This window comes from Talpa europaea (assembly GCF_964194135.1).
Source record: "Talpa europaea genome assembly, chromosome: 15".
In the NCBI taxonomy this organism is placed as follows: domain Eukaryota; kingdom Metazoa; phylum Chordata; class Mammalia; order Eulipotyphla; family Talpidae; genus Talpa; species Talpa europaea.
Genome location: NC_140083.1, coordinates 46088749 through 46109620, shown reverse-complemented (window position 1 = coordinate 46109620; position 20872 = coordinate 46088749). Strand labels below are relative to the sequence as shown.

Sequence of the window (20872 nt, the reverse complement as noted above, 5' to 3'; positions counted from 1 at the left end):
AGCCAGTGGGCCAAGAAAATGCTCAGATATTCACTATTGGGGCAAACTTGGGAAGATGTAAACATTATGTACTGATTTCAATAATTTTCATAATATTTATTTTTTTAAAAATTTATTTATGCATACAAGAGCTGGAGTGTAGGCCAGAGGTTCAGGGGCTGAAAGGATTCACCAGAGACAGAGTGAGGAGCAGAACAGGTGGATCTACTAAATACACTACTGAAGGGAGCAGTGGTTGACACAGGAGATGTCTCCTGGGCCATGTGGGTTCACTGCCAGGCCGGGGATCAAACTCATGCTGCAGTGGCTGGTGCCACAGGGAGGCCTCTTTCATAATATTTAGATATCGATGCATATCACTGAAAATGAAAAACTAAAAATTCTTTCACAGATTGTTCAAATAATTTTCTTGTCTTTGAAAGAAATTTTCTTTAATCTTCACCTTTACTTACTTTTACTTTTTCTCACTGATTCGTCCTGCTTAGAAATCAAGCTTAAAAAGAAACAAAGTTTCTTTTAAAAATTTCAAGCTTGATACACTCTATACAGATATGTAGTTCACACCTTTTCACATATGTCCAAGAGAAAGCAGTTGGTCCTGAATTGCTTCTTACACTTAAAATTATTTGTTGATTGTTTTTCCTTTTGCAAAGATATTTTAAATGTTTCCTGCTTCTAATTTGACTCATTCCTGTTTTTCTGTAAGAATTCAGCTCATTTTTTCCTAGAAATAAGCAATTTTCAATGTAGCATAAATTATACACCAAAGGAAAAAATGTAGAATGACAAAGTGACCCAATAAACATATTTATAACACTATGAAAATGCTAGAATTCTGGAAAATCAGGGTGGTAGGTATGGTGTTAAAATCCATCACAATAAAGAGTAAGATCCCATATTTTTATGTAATGTTATTACAGTGTACACAATATCATTTTATCTTTGCTTTTTCAGATGGTGTCTATTTATTGAATATTATGGCATTAGGCATTTTCCTTTCAGAGCTATTTTCATGCTCTATCTTCATTTATAATTTGCTGTGAACTCTATGTCTCGTGATTCTCTTGTTATTATGTATTCCTTAAAAACACAAATTAATCTCTTGTCTCATCGAAACTCCTATTGTGTCCCAGTTGAAGAGGTCCCTTTCTGGTGCCTGTACTTCTAATGTTGCTCTCAAGATGAGTTCCAGTAAGAAGCAGTTGGGTTCTGAAGTCCTCAATCAGATTGAGATTTAAATCTCCACTGTGATGCCCTGTCTAGAGCAGTTATGCCCATTCCCATCATGAGGCATGCTATGTTTTTAATTAAAACAGTGAGCACATTTTCATGCTTAATAACATATAAATCCAAATCTTACTGCACTGGCTTGTGTACACATCTCTGCTCCCACTGTGAACTACGTAAGGGCAAACAAATAAGTTTTTCTTTTTGATTCCTTTATCTCTGTGCTTGATCACAGAGGTGGATGATAAAAGGATGATAAAGCATAAGTTGTAGGACCCATCATTCATACAAAGCTATTCCAAACCCTGGGTCAAACCTCATTAATATAATAAGAAGATCTTGTTTTTGCAACATTTTCAAAGCAAGATGTTTTTATTAGACTGCTGCTTAGTTATAGCTTAAATTATATCAGTAATTTTGTCTTGTTCTTAAGCAGGGCTTTCTAACTTTTAAATATTTGGCCAGACAAAAGCTTGCTGACTAAAGAAGCAATGACTAACTTTTGTTGAATGAACAAATGAAAGAAATGAAGGAGAGAAAGTATATTATTAATCATTCTATTTTAACATTTTGGCCAGTATTTTCCACAGGCACTAACAAATCCCCCCTGTATTAATAATGCCTATGTATTTATATAGTTCTTATATGAGCCTGTCTTTAATTGTTAATTATTTTTCCTTTTACAAAGATATTTTAAATATTTCCTGTTGCTAATATGCCCATCCCAGGCCTCATTACATTTAGTCTTGAATTAAAATGATTGATAATAAAATGTTTGTAGTTAATGTTGGCGAGGATGTGGAGAAAAAGGAACTCTCCTGCACTGTTGGTGGGAGTGCAAACTGGTTCAACCACTGTGAAGAGCTGTGTGGAGATTTCTGGACCTACTAAGCATAGAGCTTTTATATGATCCAACAATTCCACTCCTAGGTATTTACCCAAATGACACAGAAACATCAATTCCAAAGAGCACCTGCACCCCTATGTTTATAGCAGCACTGTTTACAATAGCTAAGCTTTGGAAACAACCCAAATGCCCAAAAATAGATGACTGGATCAAGAAGATGTGGTACATATACACCATGGAATATTACTCAGCATTCAAAAAAGATAAACACATGCCATTTGCAGCAACATGGATGGTGCTGGAAGGGATCATGCTCAGCGAAATAAGCCAGAAAGAAAAAGAAAAATACCGGATGGTCTCATTCATAGCAGGAATCTAGAAAAACTTAAATAAGGGACCAGGAAAATGAATAACTATAAGAAAGTAAAAATCAAAATCAACAAACAACTATGAACCAGAGACATTCTATGGGGGGTGGGGTGTGGGGAGGGGGGGAATGGGGTCAAAATAAGGGGGTTGCAATTGTTTGGGGAACATAAAAATAAAATTTATTAAAATTAAAAAAATAAAATGTTTGTAGTTGTGCTAGTTGTATAACATAGTATAGTATAATTACATGTGAGTGTTTTAAAAAGTTCAAAATCATAACAGCAACTGAGTTCTTCATGCTTTTATTGGGGAATACTGGGAGGCAGCTGAAGCCCTGATATCAAATCTGTAGTTGTCAGTAAAATGTGAATCACAAATGTGTTTAAATAAACAAAAGTGTCTTTTACAAACAGGAACAGAAAATAAAATAGAATGGATATTGTCATTGACCCCAAGTGATAAATATTTATCTGCACTTTCCTTCCCTCTTCTGTTTTCTGTCCTTTCCTTTTGTTTCATTTTCTTTCATTTTCTGTTCTTTTCTTTCCTTCCTTTTTTTCTGGATGTAGGTGTTTGATAGTACCCAACTGCCATAAAACTAAAGCTTTTTTGAAACACTGAATCAAACTTCTATTGAGCACAAGATGAAAATGTGGTTGCTGGTCAGTTACCTTGTGATGCTAATATCTTTTACAACCTGTCTGTCAGGTAAGAATTAGCCTTTGTGTGTTCTCTGTAAATGACATCAGTATAATTAATATGTGTGTTCATATCATTAAACCTGATAGATGTAGGTTGAACCTGATAGATGTAGTGTTTTCTTTTGACATCTGGGTTAGGAAGGTAAATAAACACATATTAAGGTACTGTTTTCTCTTTACTTTTAATTAAAACTTTACAAGAGTTAGTCAATTTTATGTAATGATGGGCTGATAATTGTTTAAAATCTGGATCCTTTGGGAGGGGAAAAAGACCTGCTATGTAGCACTTATCAATTCTCGGGCAGCAAATATTCCTACTATGGCCAATTACAACTGGACACACTTTATGTGGTATTGGAAAAGATATGCAATAACTATTTCACCGTTAAATGGTATTTTCACGATGAAGGTATAATAGACTTAAGTAAGCTCATCAATATACATGAGAGTGATTAGAAAGTTCCGTGTTTTAATCATTTTTTACCTTTGTTCTTAATATTTTAGTTCATGTAATTTAGTGTTTATTACTGGCAAGTCAGTCTTATGAAAAACAAATCAAACATTTGCTGTTCATGGATGTTTAAAATAACAAAACAGCACTCTAGTTTTAGGAGAAATAAATACCGTATTTCTGTCTTTCAAAGAGAAGCATGGAGGAGTCACAGGAATACTTCATACAAGGAAAGGTGAATCATATTTTTATCTGAAAACAGCAAGTTTTCTAGCAATCTATTTTTCAAATACCTTTACCTCACTTGCCCCAAGTCAGTAAGTACTTGGTCCAGTTTTGGAGTTGAAGACATTGATGGATGTCACTCTTACACATGTTCCATTGGTTGCTTTAAGGTGAACCTGATGGATATTCTATTGCATTTGTTAGTTTGTATTAAGGGAATAAAGATGCTGTTTCATTTTGTGGAGTGATGTTTATTATGATTACTTAAGAATCTCATAAATATAACAACTTCACTAGTACTTAAGGATTTAAATGACATAGATATACCTACAATAAATGTATATACTCATATATATATAATTACAAGCATATATATATTGCATATATAATATAGAAAAGTTTTGTATTAAGTTATTGTTGCTGCCTTATTTTTATGAATAAAATAAAGCCAAAGTAATTTTATCAGTACTGAAAATTTGTACTAATTCTATTGACCACAAAATTTGATGTTAAAATTGTAGAAGACAAAGACAATATCTGTATACAAAGATGTAATGATTTTTCAGCCTGAATAGTAAAGGGACAGTTATCTAATATTATTAACTAGTATCTCAGTTATATGAGTAATATTTAAAACCACAGCTTGAAAGCCTGCTTTGCTATTAATTTTTATTTTTTTAATTTTCAGAGTTTTCATGGCACAGAAGATATGGCCATGGAGGTAAGTTGGGTGAAAAGGTAAATATTTAAAAATAGCCTTTCTCAAACAAATCGTATTTCACCTTTGCCTTAAGCAATGAATAATTTAAACTTAAAGCATTAATTTTGGATCACATGGAAATTTTGTAAGATATTTTATCTAAGATCTTAAGGTAAGATCTTGATTGCCAAAATGAAGGAATAGATACATCACAAATATCCTATTAGAAGAGTGTAACAAATGGAAAATATTCAAAGTAGTCTGTATTTTTTTCCTGTGTGGTTTTTAGAAATCCTATACAACTATATTTTAAAGCAATATCTTAAATTTTCTAAACACCTAACTTATTTTTGAAAGCGTCTTCTTTTGCTGGAAGAGAGAGAAATAAAATTGATGGACTAAGATCTTTGAGATTCAGTTTAAAGAGGCTAAACATGTAAATTTTATTTTTTATGGTATTTGGAATATAATTAGCAACTGTGCTAGTTTAGATTTTGCTTCAATCATCAACAGTTCTTGCCATAAATAAAGGCAGTATGTTACTAGAAAAAAATAGAGTACAGAGTAAGATAAAACTATATTTACATATTCAACCTGGTATTTGCTACTTAAGAGATTGTGTGCAAATTATTCAATTCCCATGAGCCTGGACCTTCCAATATATAAAAATCACAGGGCTTGGGGGTGCCTAAATTGGAACATGACTATGGTTTTCAACACAGTTCCCTACATATTAGATGCTCAGTGAACATTGGCAGTTTACAAGTCACTGTATTATTGCAGGAGAATGAAAATTCAGGAAGAATCACTGAGCAACTAGTGCAATAATTTGCATATCTAAACAAGGATATCTATGCTAGAGTGGGTCAGAAGCACTTTCTTCCACTTGCAGATTCTTAGAGTATTAAGAGAAATGAAGGTCTTTGCCTGAATTCCACCAATGTCATTTCTGTTTCTACCTTGTGAATTAGGAATCATTACATGTACACTATATAAAGATCATTACAATATGTTCTTTGACTTCAAGAATCTTATAGTATCCTAGGGAATAAGATAAGTAGGTCACACATTTGTAAAAAATGAGTATTTTAAAAGGTTTACCTTCAGGAATTAAGGATTATTTAATGATGGGAGTAGCAGGTAAGAAAACCTTGCAATGTTTCAAATATTAGAGAGAGAACAAATCCTAAGTGGAGGAATTGAAACAAACAAAAGTACAGAGATAGGGAAATAGGTTGTATGAAAGACCAGTATTTTTCCAGATATTTCAAAGAATACTTGGTCCGTCGATGTTAGTAGTTTGCATTAAAAGAAACTTCACTGTCACATGCATTGGGAAAGTCTAACTCAACAACTTCAACAGTTTATGATTAACTTATTATAATAAATATACCACATGCACTATTTTTCTAGGACTGCTGTAAGGAAGTCCCACAAACTGGGTGACTTAGAACATAGTTGTGTCGAGTACTTGAGGCTAGAAGTCGGTAACCAAGGTGTTATCAGGACCACATTACCTCAAATCTCTCAGAAGTTTTCTTCCTTGTCTCTCCCAGCTAGCATTGTCCCCAGCAATTATTGACTTGTGGCAGCATCACTACAAATGTGGACCTCCAGGGCCTCCCTTGTGGCCTTGGGGTTAAGTGTCAGCACTATAACTACTCTGGGCAGAGTTCCATCCCCAGCCAGGGAGCAGACCCACATAGGGCATGGCAGACCTTTCCCGCCTCATGCTCTGCTCCCCTCAGTAGTAGATTTCAGTAGATCCACCTGTTCTTCTCCCTATTCTGTCTCTGGGGAATCCTCTCACCCTCCACACATCTGGCCTGTACCCCGGTTCTTGTATGCATGAATAAATAAATCTAAAAAAAAATATTTAAATAAATGTCTGTCCCATCTGCACATGACATACTCCTTCTGTTAGTCTCTGTGTCCAAATTACCTGTTCATTAAGGTTATAGTCATTTTTGATTAGGACCCAGCTAATGGCCTCGTTTTAACTTGGTTGCCTCTGTAAAGATGCTATGGAAATGGGGTCTAATAAAACAGGGATTAAGACTTCACCTTGTGGGCCTCCCCTGGTGGCGCAGTAGTTGAGTGCTGGGCTGTGAAGCTGCCCGCAGCCTCTGCAGTGCCAGTTCGATAGCTGGCTGCTGGTGAGGGTCCCAAATGGCGCGCAGACCTCTCCTGCCGCACCTGCTGCTCCCCTCAGCAGTGTACTTCGTCACTCTGCCTGTTCTGTTCCCCGCTCTGGCTCTGGTGACTTAAAAAAAAAAAAAAGACTTCACCTTGTTATTTTTCTGGAGACAATTCAACCCACAGTGCTACCTTGAGAGTAAAGCATTATGACTCTAAGAAGACAAGAGTAATAAAGCACCCAGATACTCTTCAGCTCATCTGGTCACTCTGATAATAGTCACAAAGGAAAATAATACAGGCATTTATGTGGACTGGTCTTATTTGGGGGAGCAGAACAGGAGAGGAGCAGCAGGTGAGACAGCAGAGGTCTGCTGGACCATGTGGGTCAGCTCCCTGCCCAGGAGTCGAACTCAGGGCACAATGACTGGTGATAGCACTGAGACTTTAACCCTGAGCCATCAGGGAAGCCCTATGTATGATTTTTTCCTTGCTTTTCTTGTTTTTTTTTTTTTTTTTGATCACATTAAGAGATGAGCTTACTTTTACTAGCTGGTGGAAAATAAATGAATTTGTGATAAAAACAAATCAAAAGAAAGAGTAATATGAAATGTTATCAATTAGCTTAAGATGTCAGCTAAAATTTTGTATTCCTTTTTAGGATACTTTTTCTGGTAAGAAGAAAGACATGTATTTTAAATTATCTTAATTTTTTTTTAACTTAACACCTGTCTGCTTCTTGTTTCTTTGGCTTTCAAACACCATAATACTTTCAAAGCATCATAATTTGTCATCTAGTTATTTCTATGTCTGTAGAAACAAGCAAAATATGGCTAAAGTTTTTGTTGGCTGAGCGTGTGATGCAGTAATGGATCCTTTGTTGTGTTGTACCTGAAAATGCATTTCCCTTGATCTGAGTACCTTAGTCAAGCTAACGGAGTGATAAGTTAAGGTGTGCTTCAAGGGGCTAGGAAGTTCACATTCAAGTTCACGTTGAACATATTGATGCAGTCTGAAAGCTTGTTTTGATTAGTTTGTCTTTCAAGGGCTAAATGTGTTCTCAAAATAAAATGTCGTCAGTAGACCACTTAATGGAATACACCATTTAATTCAGGCTTCAAAACTTTAGAAAAATAAGAAACATGTATTACTAAAATAATGTCACAAACATTAATGTGATATGAAGAGTGTCCTAGTCCACATTTTTATTAAGGAAGTGAGCAAAGAGAATGATCGTAAATGTAATGTTCTCTCAACATGAAAAAGAAATTCAATATTTTGTTGGAAATTAGCTTCCTATATTTAAACCCCAAATAAAAATTTTATTGTCTGTTTCCATAAAAAGCAGTGGAAGTAGAATATGAGGAAATATATAGTATCACAAATTTATGAAGAGTTCTTGATATTGGGAAGAAAAAAAGCATGAGACACTAATATTATTTAATTTGAACTGAAAATTTCAATCAGTTCACCAAAAGGGTTTAATCATTACATATACCTTTTGAGTAGATAATAGTCTCATCACTAGTACAATATGACTTTCCATTATTTTCAATGAATTTAATATTGCTTATTTTTATTAGGAAAATACATGTAATCAAGGTAAAGAAATTTTAATACATGTAATCAAGGTAAAGAAACAACTTAAAACATGTCCTCAATTTTCTAAAAACTGATTGATTTTATTTCAAGAGCATATACCTTAAAATCAACAGCTACAGTATCAAAAGAAATATTTAACATTATACACTAAATGTGCAAATTTACTCCTTAACCTGCATCTCCACATTGATGTATGTCATGTCTGTCTTTCCTGTATTAGAAGACACTATAAATAATATTGTATTTAAATACTGTATTTAAAGACTATTTTAAATAAGTCAATTTGGAATGAAAATTGCTGACTTTGAAGTGGTAAAAGTAGTTCTATCAAGGAAGCTAATGAAGTTATAAATGATAAGTCAGGGTTATTTATAAACTATAATGGCATTGTCAGGTGGTACAGTGGAGCCAAATGCAAAATAGGTCAAGTTTATTGATTTTTGCATTGAAAATACAATAATCTAGCGAATGCAATCTTCACCTGTTGAGGTAACTTCACATTCTGTGAATAGTATGCAGTTACTGCTATATTCCACAATATTAACCCTTTGCACTCCAAACCATTTTACGATATTTTGATTTAATTTCTTGTGCCATTTCAAGATAAAACTTTAGGGAAACATGCATGTCTCAAAAAGTTGCGTTGAAATAACCTCAATTCCCCGTAATCACTAATAAATTGCAATCTTCCCTGAGAGGGGACATCCGAGTGATATGCTAGAATTCCGATGTCCCCTGAGAGGGGACAGTGGAGTGCAAAGGGTTAAATGAAGACTAAATTTAATTGGTTGAAATCCTCTCCATTTTGCTGCTTGTGAGATGGAAGTTGGAAAATACCTAAAGAGAAACTTTTAACCCTGCATACCTGATGATATGAAGACTGACTAACAGAACAGGAATTTTTAATTTTAATAAAGTTTATCTTTTTTTTCTTTTAATTATCACACTTTTTGTTGTTTCTGAAAACTTTTTTTGACATTCATGGTTAGAATCAGGTTATTTTTTAAAAGATTATTTTTATTTATTTATGCATACAAGAACTGGGGTGTAGGTCAAAAGTGTGGGGAGTGAGAGGATTCACAAGGCAGAATGGGGAGGAGAACAGGTGGATGTACTGAAATATACTGCTGAGGGGAGCAGTGGGCGAGACAGGAGAGGTCTGCTTCGCCATGTGGGTCAGCTCCCTGGCTGGGGATGGAACTCATGGTGCAGTGGCTGGTGAGAGCTTGATAGCGCTGAGACTTAACTGCCTGCACCACAAGGGAGGCCCCAGAATTAGGTTATTGACTAAGGACAAATAACACCTATAGGTCATCAGTAGCCTCCCAGGAGATCATTTGAAAATTTATTTTCTTGGGGGAATCGGTAAATGGAATATTATATTCTTTTTAAAAAATTGTGTTATTTGTTATTGAGGAAGCATTTGTTTACAACACTGTATGTGATTTAGAAGTATGGGTTCACACTGTTCCGAATAATGTTACCACACCACACCCATGACCAAGGAACCCATCATCCAAAATTCTTATGTTACTATGCTGTACCAAATGGAAAATTAGTATCCAAACCAGTGCAGATCAGTGAATTAGTTTCTGTTATATACATAATTACATCAAACATCCATCTCTTTCTTTAAATCTGATGATCTTGTCCTTTGGCAATAATAATAACGTGGTCATCAGTATTGTCACATACAGGCAATACTTACAGGATAGTTATGAACTTAACTCCCTGGATAATATTTATTTTTAGTCCTCTAATCTATTTAAAATTTCTGAAAAATTTTAAAATCTCAGACTAATACCATTATTCATCAGGGGATAGAATAGGGATAGAAATCATGCCTTCAGAAAGAATATAAATAGATTGATAAAATTGTACTTTATTGAGTTGTCTTTTTAAGTGAACTGGAAGGAAACAACAGGATCTCCAGGTTCCATATTCCCTTATTTATTTATTTAATTTTTTTTTGGTGTAGAAGAACTGGAGTGTAGACCAGAGGTGCAAGGGGTGAGAGGATTCACCGTAAAAAGAGCAGACCAGGTGGATTGACTGAAATCTACTGCTGAGGGGTACAGCGGATGAGACAGGTGTTGCTCGATGTGGGTCAGCTTCCTGGCCAGGGATCAAACTCAGGCTAAAGATTCCATGTTCCCTTAATAAATAGATTTGTTATATCATCTCTCATTATTTCAGTGCTTTGATAAAAATTATATGACCATTCCAAACCTTTTCTAAAATAGGAGTAATAACAAAGTCTATCTCTTTAGATTATTTTTTTTAAGATTTATTTATTTATACAAGCACTGGGTACAGTCAGAAGTGCAGGAGGGTGAGAGAATTCACCAGAGCCAGAGCAGGGAACAGAACAGGCAGACTGACGAAATACATAGCTGAGGGGAGCAGCAGGCACGGCAGGCGAGGTCTGTGGGCCATGTGGGACCCTCGCCAGTGGCCTGGGATTGAACCAGCACTGCAGAGGCTTCGGGCAGCTTCGCAGCCCAGTGCTCAACTGCTGCGCCACTGGGGGAGGCCCTATCTCTTTAGATTATAGTGGGAATTATATTGAGACAATGAAAAGTACAGAGTAAATGCACCTGATCCATAAATGAAATCATCATAAATATTGCTTTTGCCAAATTCTCCTGAATTTGTCAATCCTTTAAAAATTATATATCTTATATATGTATCACCTCTTAGACTAATCACATTTCTAAAAACCTAGGGTAGTTTCACTAACTCTTGCAACTCTGTTGTCATTGTGTCAGTACATATAGATGATTAATAAAATTCTTATGAGTTCCTGCCAGAATGAAGCATTATTTATCTAAACTCACCTGAAATATTTCAAAGGAAAATACCTTATTTTTAGTTGGAATTTACTATTCCAAATTTTACATACCTCGGTTATTTTTCCATAACTACTGATTTCCTCAGTTGTCCTAAAATTCATTTATTCTCTTGTTCCTAAATCATTAAACATTTATTGTGTCCACATTGCTGTACAGCTAGCTATTAGAATAGTGGACACAGATTATGGACCTAGCCACCTGTTCTCAAGTATTTGTAATTTAGTGGAACACAAAATTTTATCAAGAATCAGAAAGTATGGGAAGTACCCTAAATTCTATAGGGAATTATAAAAATACAAAGATCAACTGAAGCTAGAGGTGCTGAGAGGTGACTTTTTGACAAAATTAGCTCTTTGGCTAAGTCATAAAGGATCTTAAAATTTTTGATAGGAGAGAGAAAAGTGAGGTCGTAATTCTGAAAAGAGGATTTGTACACAAAGTAGAGCTTATTTGAGATGCTATAAGTAGTTAAGTAACACAGAGTGTTTTTGGAGAAAGGATTCAACAGGCAGAAAACACTTTGAATAAAGAAGTTGAATGTTTTCTTTAAAATTCTGAGGCAAATGTCTCATTTTGAATGAAAATGGAGATTTTGTATTTCTTATATTTCTTTCAGGAAAACATTTAAAATATTTTTTAAAAATCAAATTTCTTTGACTAATAAATAATTTTATTTTGTTTTTGTAGTTTCTGAGGAAGATAAAGGATTTGGACCAATTTTTGAAGAACAACCAATCAATACCATTTATCCAGAGGAGTCACCGGAAGGGAAAGTTTCCTTAAACTGCAGGGCACGGGCAAGTCCTTTCCCAGTTTATAGGTAATGTATCTCACTGCTCCTTCCACATTGGAGTCCAGAGCTAAAGATTATAGATAAATAGCTATGACCCCTCACTGATGGTGAGAGCTATGATATAAGGCTTTCAGCAAAGTCCAGGGACATTAACAAAAATACTGGTATACAAGTTAATTTAAAAAATTGCCTAATAGCCACATAAATAATAGGTTTTCTTAAATATATCCCAAAATTCAGCCACTACTGATAGCACAGATAATGCCAGTATGCTATTAAGTGTGCAAAAGATTATATGAAAATTATACCCAGTTTAATATACTCATTTCTGTATTAAGTGTTCTTGTATGCAAAGCTTGAATAACTCACACCTACAAATAATCTACAACGTATTTCTATATTAGCTATATTTCTATATTAGCTATATTAGCTAATTTCTATATTAGCTACATTTAAAGAACTTCCATGAAAAATTGTAGAAAACACCACTTTTCATTAGTTTTAAATCTATATTCCAGATAACACAGAAAATTTCTTAACTGTATCTACCTAGTGAACAATCTTTATAAACTTGTTTTCCTGATTTTCTAGGATGCTTATATATATGTTATAAAAAATAACTTTATATAAAGTTACAATGAATTTTTCTGTTCCAGATAGTTAGGAAAAGATAGCTGCAGTTTCTAATGTGATGAAAAGTGTAAAAGAAAAATTAACCAAATGCCAATCGATTTGAATTTCACCTGTGAAATGGCACCATGAAGACAAAGCAAATGATTGATGGGAAAATTGGGACTTTAGTGTTTTAATGTCACCTGACACCTGACTTAATTGAAGGTTGTCATTTAACAATGTTGGTTTTGATAGTAGATTTTTTCCCCTGGGTAGAAAAATAACTTTCTTTTTTTTTTTTTTTCTCTGTATTTTATTTTTTTTATTTTTTTTTTATAAATTTTATTGTTATATTCCCCATACAATTGCAGCCCCCCATTCTGACCCCAATCCCTCCCCTCCCGCCCCCGCCCCCCTAAAAGTGTCTCTGGTTCATAGTTTTTTGTTGATTTTGATTTTCACTTTCTTATAGTTATTCATTTTCCTGGTCCCTTATTTAAGTTTTCTAGATTCCTGCTATGAGTGAGACCATCCGGTATTTTTCTTTTTCTTTTTGGCTTATTTGGCTGAGCATGATCCCTTCCAGCGCCATCCATGTTGCAGCAAATTGCATGTGTTTATCTTTTTTGAATGCTGAGTAATATTCCATGGTATATATGTACCACATCTTCTTGATCCAGTCATCTATTTTTGGGCATTTGGGTTGTTTCCAAAGCTTAGCTATTGTAAACAGTGCTGCTATAAACATAGGGGTGCAGGTGTTCTTTGGAATTGATGTTTCTGTGTCCTTTGGGTAAATACCTAGGAGTGGAATTGCTGGGTCATATGGAAGCTCTATGTTTAGTAGGTCCAGAAATCTCCACACAGCTTTCCACAGTGGTTGGACCAGTTTGCACTCCCACCAACAGTGCAGAAGAGTTCCTTTTTCTCCACACCCTCGCCAACATTTGTTGTTGCTAGTTTTTTTAATATGTGCCATTCTCACTGGTGTAAGATGGTATCTCATGGTAGTTTTGATTTGCATTTCCCTGATGACAAGTGATGTTGAACATTTTTTCATATGCCTGTTGGCCATTTGCATTTCCTCTTCAGAGAAGTTTCTTTTAAGCTCTTCTGCCCATTTTTTGACTGGATTATTTTCTTTGTTGTTGTTGAGTCTCATCAGCTCTTTGCAGATTTTTGTGATCAGTCCTTTATCATTAGTGTTGGGTGCAAAAATGTTCTCCCAGTTGGTGGGGTTTCTCTTTGTTTTTGTTATTGTCTCTTTTGCTGTGCAAAAGCTCTTTAATTTGATATAGTCCCAGCTGTTTATCTTTGCCTTCACTATCACTGCTTTGGGTGATGTGTCTGTAAAGATGTCTTTGATGTGCAAATCACGTAGTGTTTCGCCTATATTTCCTTCTATATATTTTATGGTTTCAGGTCTTATGTCTAGTTCTTTAATCCATTTTGAGTTGATTTTTGTGTATGGTGTGAGGTGGTGGTCAAGCTTCATTCTTTTGCATGTAGCGACCCAGTTTTCCCAGCACCATTTATTGAACAAACTTTCTTTGCTCCAATGCATAGTCTTTGCTCCTTTGTCAAAGATTAGTTGACCATAAATCTGTGGGTTTATTTCTGGATTTTCTATTCGATTCCATTGGTCTGTATGTCTGTTCTTGTTCCAATACCATGCAGTTTTGATGATTATGGCTTTGTAGTATAGTTTGAAGTCTGGGAGTCTGATGCCTCCATTCCCTTCTTTTTTTTTCAGGAGAGCTTTGGCTATTCGGGGTTTTTTGTGATTCCATATGAATTTCATCAATAATTGTTCTATTTCTTTGAAGAATGACATTGAAATTTTGATTGGAATAGCATTGAATCTGTATATTGCTTTTGGAAGGATGGCCATTTTAATAATGTTTATTCTTCCAATCCATGAGCAGGGGATGTCTCTCCATTTCTTTGTGTCTAGAAAAATAACTTTCTATTGTAAAAAATTATCAAACAGAATGCCCCTTTACCCCATTTTATTCTCCTGAGGTCATATTCTTTTGCCTCTGGCAACAGCTGCAAAATTATTCTTAAAACAAAATATGAATTGCCATACAAATGTCCATTCATTTGAAATTATTTTTATTGTTTCAATTTTGTCCTTGGGTCATAAGATATTTTATGAAATGTAAAATACATATTTATTCTAAAAATATTTGATCAATTATTTCAACCTTGACCCTTTACTTCATGGTAGTCTATGCACACAGTCATGGCTATGGACTAGTGGAAGTAATAGGGCTGTGGAGGAGACCTTATCCATGCTCATAAGTTTATAGAAAAGGAAGCTTGGTCCTTTGTAAGTCAGTCGACTTGCTCCAAAGCTAGTGTGTCTGATGAAGGAGTGAAATACAGGTTGGATGACTTCCAGTGTGTACCTATATAGATAGGTGGATAGCATCTGAAAAGCCATTTTAGTGATGCTTATTCTGGTATACTCTGTCCCTGAAATTTACACATGGGACCTCAACAAATCAGCTCCTGGCTAGAATAGAGACAACAAAAGAGGTACCACCACTGCCACCACCACCTCCACCCTGCAGTGAGTAAAAAGCATAATTTGCATGACTAAAATTTTATACACACTGATTAAGAGCTCTAGTTCCCCTCCTACCAGTTTCGGGCAGCCAACAACCTAATTCTTTGCTTCTACAAGTTTGACTATATAAGCGATAAATGGGTCTCCTATTTTTAAGAGTTCTTGCCAAATTTAAAAAAAAAATAGAATATCTTTTCTTGTTAAATACATCCCCAATTCCTTCTCACAGGCTACACACTACTGAAGTCCCCAGGGAGAGAAGGGCTGAGTAGATGTTTAATTATTTTATGAAGATTGTTTGTATTTAGCAGTAAAAAAAATTGCACAAAAATGAACAATGATGTTTTATATATATATATATATTTAAAAAATGTAAAAGAAGAATCTTGAAGTTTTAAAAAATGTACTTAATATCCAGGCTAAGCCAGACTAACATTGATAATCATACAATTTATCACTCACCAGTAGTTTTATACTTATGGCATGTTCTGTGCTCTTTTCTTACTCATGGCAATATTAACTAATTAGGTCTTTTGGGTAAGATTCTTATCCCAATCAGAAACATATCAGGCAGTGAGTGATGAAATTGGAGTCTGCTATTTGATGATGGTTCTTGTTTTAAGACGTTGTTGAAGATATGGACCCCTATGGATAAACCCTGATATAAAATGATTATAGAATTATACAGGTTTGCAGCTTAAATAAAAACAATTTTCTCCATGCATTTTTATTGTCATATCACTAAGAATATTAGATTCCTGTTTCTAGTCAACTTATTGTTCCCCAGGTCCCATAACACTAGCTGCAATAGTGTATGTGTGGCTTAGAAATGAAAGTTCCAATTGATTTTTATCATTTTCAAGTTCATGACTGGTTCCTAGTGGTTAGAATGTGCCATTTGCTGAGCAAAGCCCTAATTTTAATTTGTTTATTTTATTGAAAGGTTATTTTGATATTTTGAGCCAGAAATTGATATTTTATGTTTCATGTCTACTGAAGTTTGCATTTTATATTTGATGCAGCATATCTGTATTTGCATAAATGTAACTAGTACCTAGATGGTTATTGTTTACAATCCATGAATAGCTGCTAAGAAACCAATTTATGGAACTAAAGCCAATGAACTATTTGTCCTTTGGGATGCCTCATGCAAAGTGGAGGAGATATTTTATGTACTTGAACCTTTGCCTTTATGTCCTTGAATTAAATTATCAATTGTGGGCTGAGAGATGTGAAATTATAGGATGTGAAGGAATAACTACTCTGAGTCATCTACTTAATCATCTGACCTCATGGGGAGCTGTGCCCTTATTATTTTAGAACCATGGTAGTCCAGTGCACCGTTTGCAGATTTCCTGATAGGACATTCGTCTGTTTTTTTTCACAGATGGAGAATGAATAATGGGGATGTTGATCTAACAAGTGATCGCTACAGTATGGTGGGAGGAAATCTTGTCATCAACAACCCTGACAAACAAAAGGATGCTGGAATATATTACTGTTTAGCATCAAATAGCTACGGGATGGTGAGAAGCATTGAAGCTACCCTGAGTTTTGGATGTAAGTAGTTGAAACTTGAAAAAGAGCAGTTGTTTTTATGGGGAAACAAATATTAGATGTTACCATAAAATTGCAGCAAGAAGAGAAAGACAAAAAGAAAGTGAGAGCCTCCCTGGTGGCATAGGGGTTAAGTGTCAGCACTGTCACTTTTAAGGCCTGAGTTCAGTCCCAGACCAGGGAGCTGACCCACATGGTGCAGCAGACCTCTCCTGTCTTGCCTGCTGCTCCCCTCAGCAGTGGATTTCAGTTAATCCGCCTGTTCTGCTCCCTACTCTGTCTCTGGTGATTCGTCTCACCCCCTGTACTGCTGGACTGAACCCCAGTTCTTCTACACAAAAACAAAAAGAAAAAAGTGAGAAAAAAGGATCATAGATGAGGTGGATCTTGTAAGATCAGTGGGCTTTAGTTTTGTAGGAAGAAAATAAACTCTAAAGAGCACAACATCAGAAAAAGCTTCTGAAACATCTTGAATATTTTTCTAAAAACTAGCATCAATGAAAGTAGTATATCATACATTCTCAGTGGGGGTAATTATCATCCTCTTGGGGGTGAATCTTGATTCTTGGGGGAAGAAAATAGCTTAGATTACAACAGAATAGTTTGTGATGTTCCAAAACTCAACCCTACCCAACAAATTTGTAGTTCTTATTATTCAATTTCTGTTATTAGGAATAAATTAAATGAAAGGTTCATTACTTAAGTTTTCTAGGGTTTATATTAAATTAAAATTGTCTCCTTATGGGGGCAATAATGAAAAAATATTGAGAAACACTGCAAAACTGAAAGTTTGTGGTTCTTGTGAAAGTGGATTGCACATTGGATGAGGGATTGGGTTAGATGATCTCCAATATGGGATTTTATAAATCAGCATTTAACTCTTTGCAAATGAAAAATAAGATGAAAATGATGTTTTAGGAGGATGCATGCTGTGGTGACCGAGCAAGAATGAATGGTGTCAGGGAGAGTAGTCAGATTAATTTGTTGTGGTAACAGTTGAAATGTAAAATATAAAAATAGACCTTGAAGATAAAATTGACAGAATGCATGCACTAAAGGAAAGAAACCTTAAGTATTTTTAAGAAAAAAATCTAGTCAAAGGCAGACATATTCTGCTGTCTCTAAAAATGGATTGGAAGTCAGTAACTAATTGTTAGGGTGGGAGGAAGTATTTAAGTGGCCATTGTACATGCAGATTTATGGTGACATTATATCATCCAAGTGAAAATGTCAGTTTAGTATTTGAGGAGAGGTCTGGCATTCAAGTAAAGCACGAGGGCTGGAGAAGTCAGTTTGAAGAGTTCTCTGTAGAAAGTTAGCAATTAGAATGATGACTTTTCAGAGATATTCAACATACAGAGAAAAATAAAAATTAGATGTTAAGATTTGAGTACTGATTACAGATGGGGAAAAGAACTGAGGCTGGACTGAAACAGAATAAGCATTTGTAAAACAAATGAAGAATTAAACAGAAGTGTATGGTGGGGGGCCTTCCTGTTGGTCCAGGGGTTAAGTCTCAGCATTATCACTACTACAGCCTGAGTTCAATCATCATCCAGGGAACTGACCCACATGACCCACCATACCTCTCCTGGCTTCCACGCTATTCCCCTCAGCAGTGGATTTCAGCAGATCCCCTTGTTCTGGTCCCTACTTTGTCTCTGCTGAATTCTCTTACACAAACCCCTATACCTCTGGCCTGCACTCTAGTTCTTCTATGCATAAATAAATAAATAAATATTAAAATATTAAAAATAATAAATAGGAATGTATAAAGGAACTCAAAAAATGTAATTTCCAAAAATAAAGAAGAGAAAAAGGGAACTTAGAATTGAGGAAGAGCCAGAATGTGATAAGGGCCAAGGCACTGGTGACGTCAGTTAGCATTCTGCCTTTGCTCCTTTTTCCTTGTCAACATTGGATGCTCCCTCAGGAAAGGAAATAAACCTTCCAAATGAGTCTGTTGCTCTAAGTCATTCCTCTTCACTTAGCTTTGGTAGATCATTGATTTTGTCTGAGCCCATTAGGGTTTCCAGGTATCCTTTCTGAGATTTCCTAAATCTGAAACAGGAGTTGAGGCTATTTGTAATCTGCAAATAGCTGTGCAGACCGATAACCAATATCTGTCCTGCTACCAGTATCCACGGGCTTGAGTTCACCCCAGAACTCCCTAGAATGCGTTGCAAGCTCCAGTATGTGAAGTAGGAACTAAACTTGCTTATTAGGCTTCACCAAACTGACTGAGAAGTTCTGTATCCAAGAGTGAGCCAGTGACTGAAAGGTAAGCTTTAGTGTCTTTCTGTTGACCAGAGAATGAACGTTTTCCTTCTCGCTTTCATAATTAGATCTTGATCCATTCCCGCCCGAGGAACGTCCTGAGGTCAAAGTGAAAGAAGGGAAAGGAATGGTCCTTCTCTGTGACCCTCCATACCATTTTCCAGGTAAATTTACCCTCTATGACTGCAGCATCTGTGAAATGAAATGGCCAGTTTTCCTTTTCTTAATGATAACAGTATGCTTATAGTTTAATGAGACTAATTCTTTGCTCAGCCTTATAATGCATCACTTACTAGTGTTTAAAGACATCTTTTGGCTTTTTTGTCGCTTGACCTTAATTATAAATTTCTATGATCATTTCAGTTTATAAACAAGATATATGTTTGATAATTTCCTTATTAAAATTCCTGTTGTACAGGAGAAAATGTGATTGATTTCCTTCAAATTAGTCCTGAAATAGAATAGTACCAAGGAGTGATAGATAATCAATCATATTATTAACAATTTAACATCTACAGTATACTGTGAGTTGTAATTAAACATTAGAAAGGGATGAAGACATAATAACTTATTAATGTCTTTGGGATCACCAATCTGTAAGAAGAATGACCCAATTTAGAAACAGAATTAAATTAAGTGTCATCTGTTATGAAATTCAGTTTCTGCATACATGTTTTCTGTAATTTGATATGACTAAAATAAAAGTCATCAACATGCTAATTAAAAGATAAACACTTCATACACCTTCATTAATTTTCACTTGTTTTATTTATCAAATGTCTTTTCAAAGTAGTACATAAATACCACTTTTCCCACTGAAAATGTTTTATATTCTTATAGTTTAATAATATGTCATGAGCCTCCCTGGTGGCCTAGGGGTTAAGTCTCACCGGTCTTACCTCTGTGGCCTGAGTTCAATCCCCGGCCATGGAACTGACCCACATAGGGCACAGTAGACCTCTCCTATCTCGCCCACTGCTCCCCTCAGCAGTGGATTTCAGTGGATCTGCCTGTCTGCTCCCCACTCTATCTCTGCTGAACCTTCTCACCCCCTGCACCTCTGGCCTACACCCCAGTTCTTCTATGAAAAAAAAAAAAGTCATAAAGTGACCTTCCATGGGGAGTGATTCTTTGTGCTTATTGTAGGTCATTTTGGAGAACACATTAACCTAGTATGTATTATATATATATATTTATATATACACATATATACATATATATGTATGTATATATATATACACAACCACACGCAGCTATATATTCTATTTATTATATATATGAATTCTGGTTCTCTATATAACAAATGTTTATAATTTTCTCTCTAATGATAGGAGAAATACTATTAATTGATAAATATAAGATGAACATATGAATTCAAAATTTCGTTACAGCCTTTCAATGAGAATAGTAATTTCCATGAGAACTGCCAAAACAATCTGCAAAATCTCCTTATCTTCATAGCATTTCCCACAGTAAATGGTCATAGATAGTGAATGGCTGTATTTGACCACATTGAACACTGAATAATCCTTATTCCATCATATATTCACTGAGAAAAACTTAGGAGCACTTGCTCTGTACCAGAAATGGTTTTTGCCAAAGAAATACCTCAGTGAGCAAATAGGAAAATTTACCTACCATTGATATCTAAAAGATACAGCATGCTAGATATTGCTAGATTAAAACTAGGAAGGATAAAAATTTCCTAAACAACTTGATTCTCAAAAAAAATGTTTTATTTTCAGTTCATTTTCTATCAGTACAACAAACAGAAATTGAGTTACCACATTTCACAAAATATGAATCATACATATGTACATTGTGAGAGAGAATAAAGAAAAAGTCTGTCATTCAAAATGGGTATCCTACTGACAAAAATACAGAATACCTAATAATAAACTTGTGCATGAATTTTAAAATTAGCAAGTGGGAATACTTTTAAGAAAACTGC

General features: G+C 35.1%; 1 protein-coding gene across 3 annotated transcripts in view; it reads left to right on the top strand.

Annotated features, from left to right (window-relative positions):
* Positions 1-3087: 3087 nt before the first annotated feature.
* Positions 3088-20872, top strand: part of CNTN1 (contactin 1) — a gene marked incomplete at both ends in the record, with an annotated part of 185035 nt that continues 167250 nt past the window's right edge. For 2 of the 3 annotated variants that reach the window (XM_084255480.1, XM_084255482.1), the window contains 5 exons: positions 3088-3151; positions 4509-4541; positions 11798-11930; positions 16475-16647; positions 18990-19085. In XM_084255480.1, the coding sequence (XP_084111606.1) occupies positions 3088-3151; positions 4509-4541; positions 11798-11930; positions 16475-16647; positions 18990-19085 (499 nt within the window). The remainder of the gene's footprint in view (positions 3152-4508; positions 4542-11797; positions 11931-16474; positions 16648-18989; positions 19086-20872) is intronic. The other variant, XM_084255481.1, reaches the window with a different exon arrangement.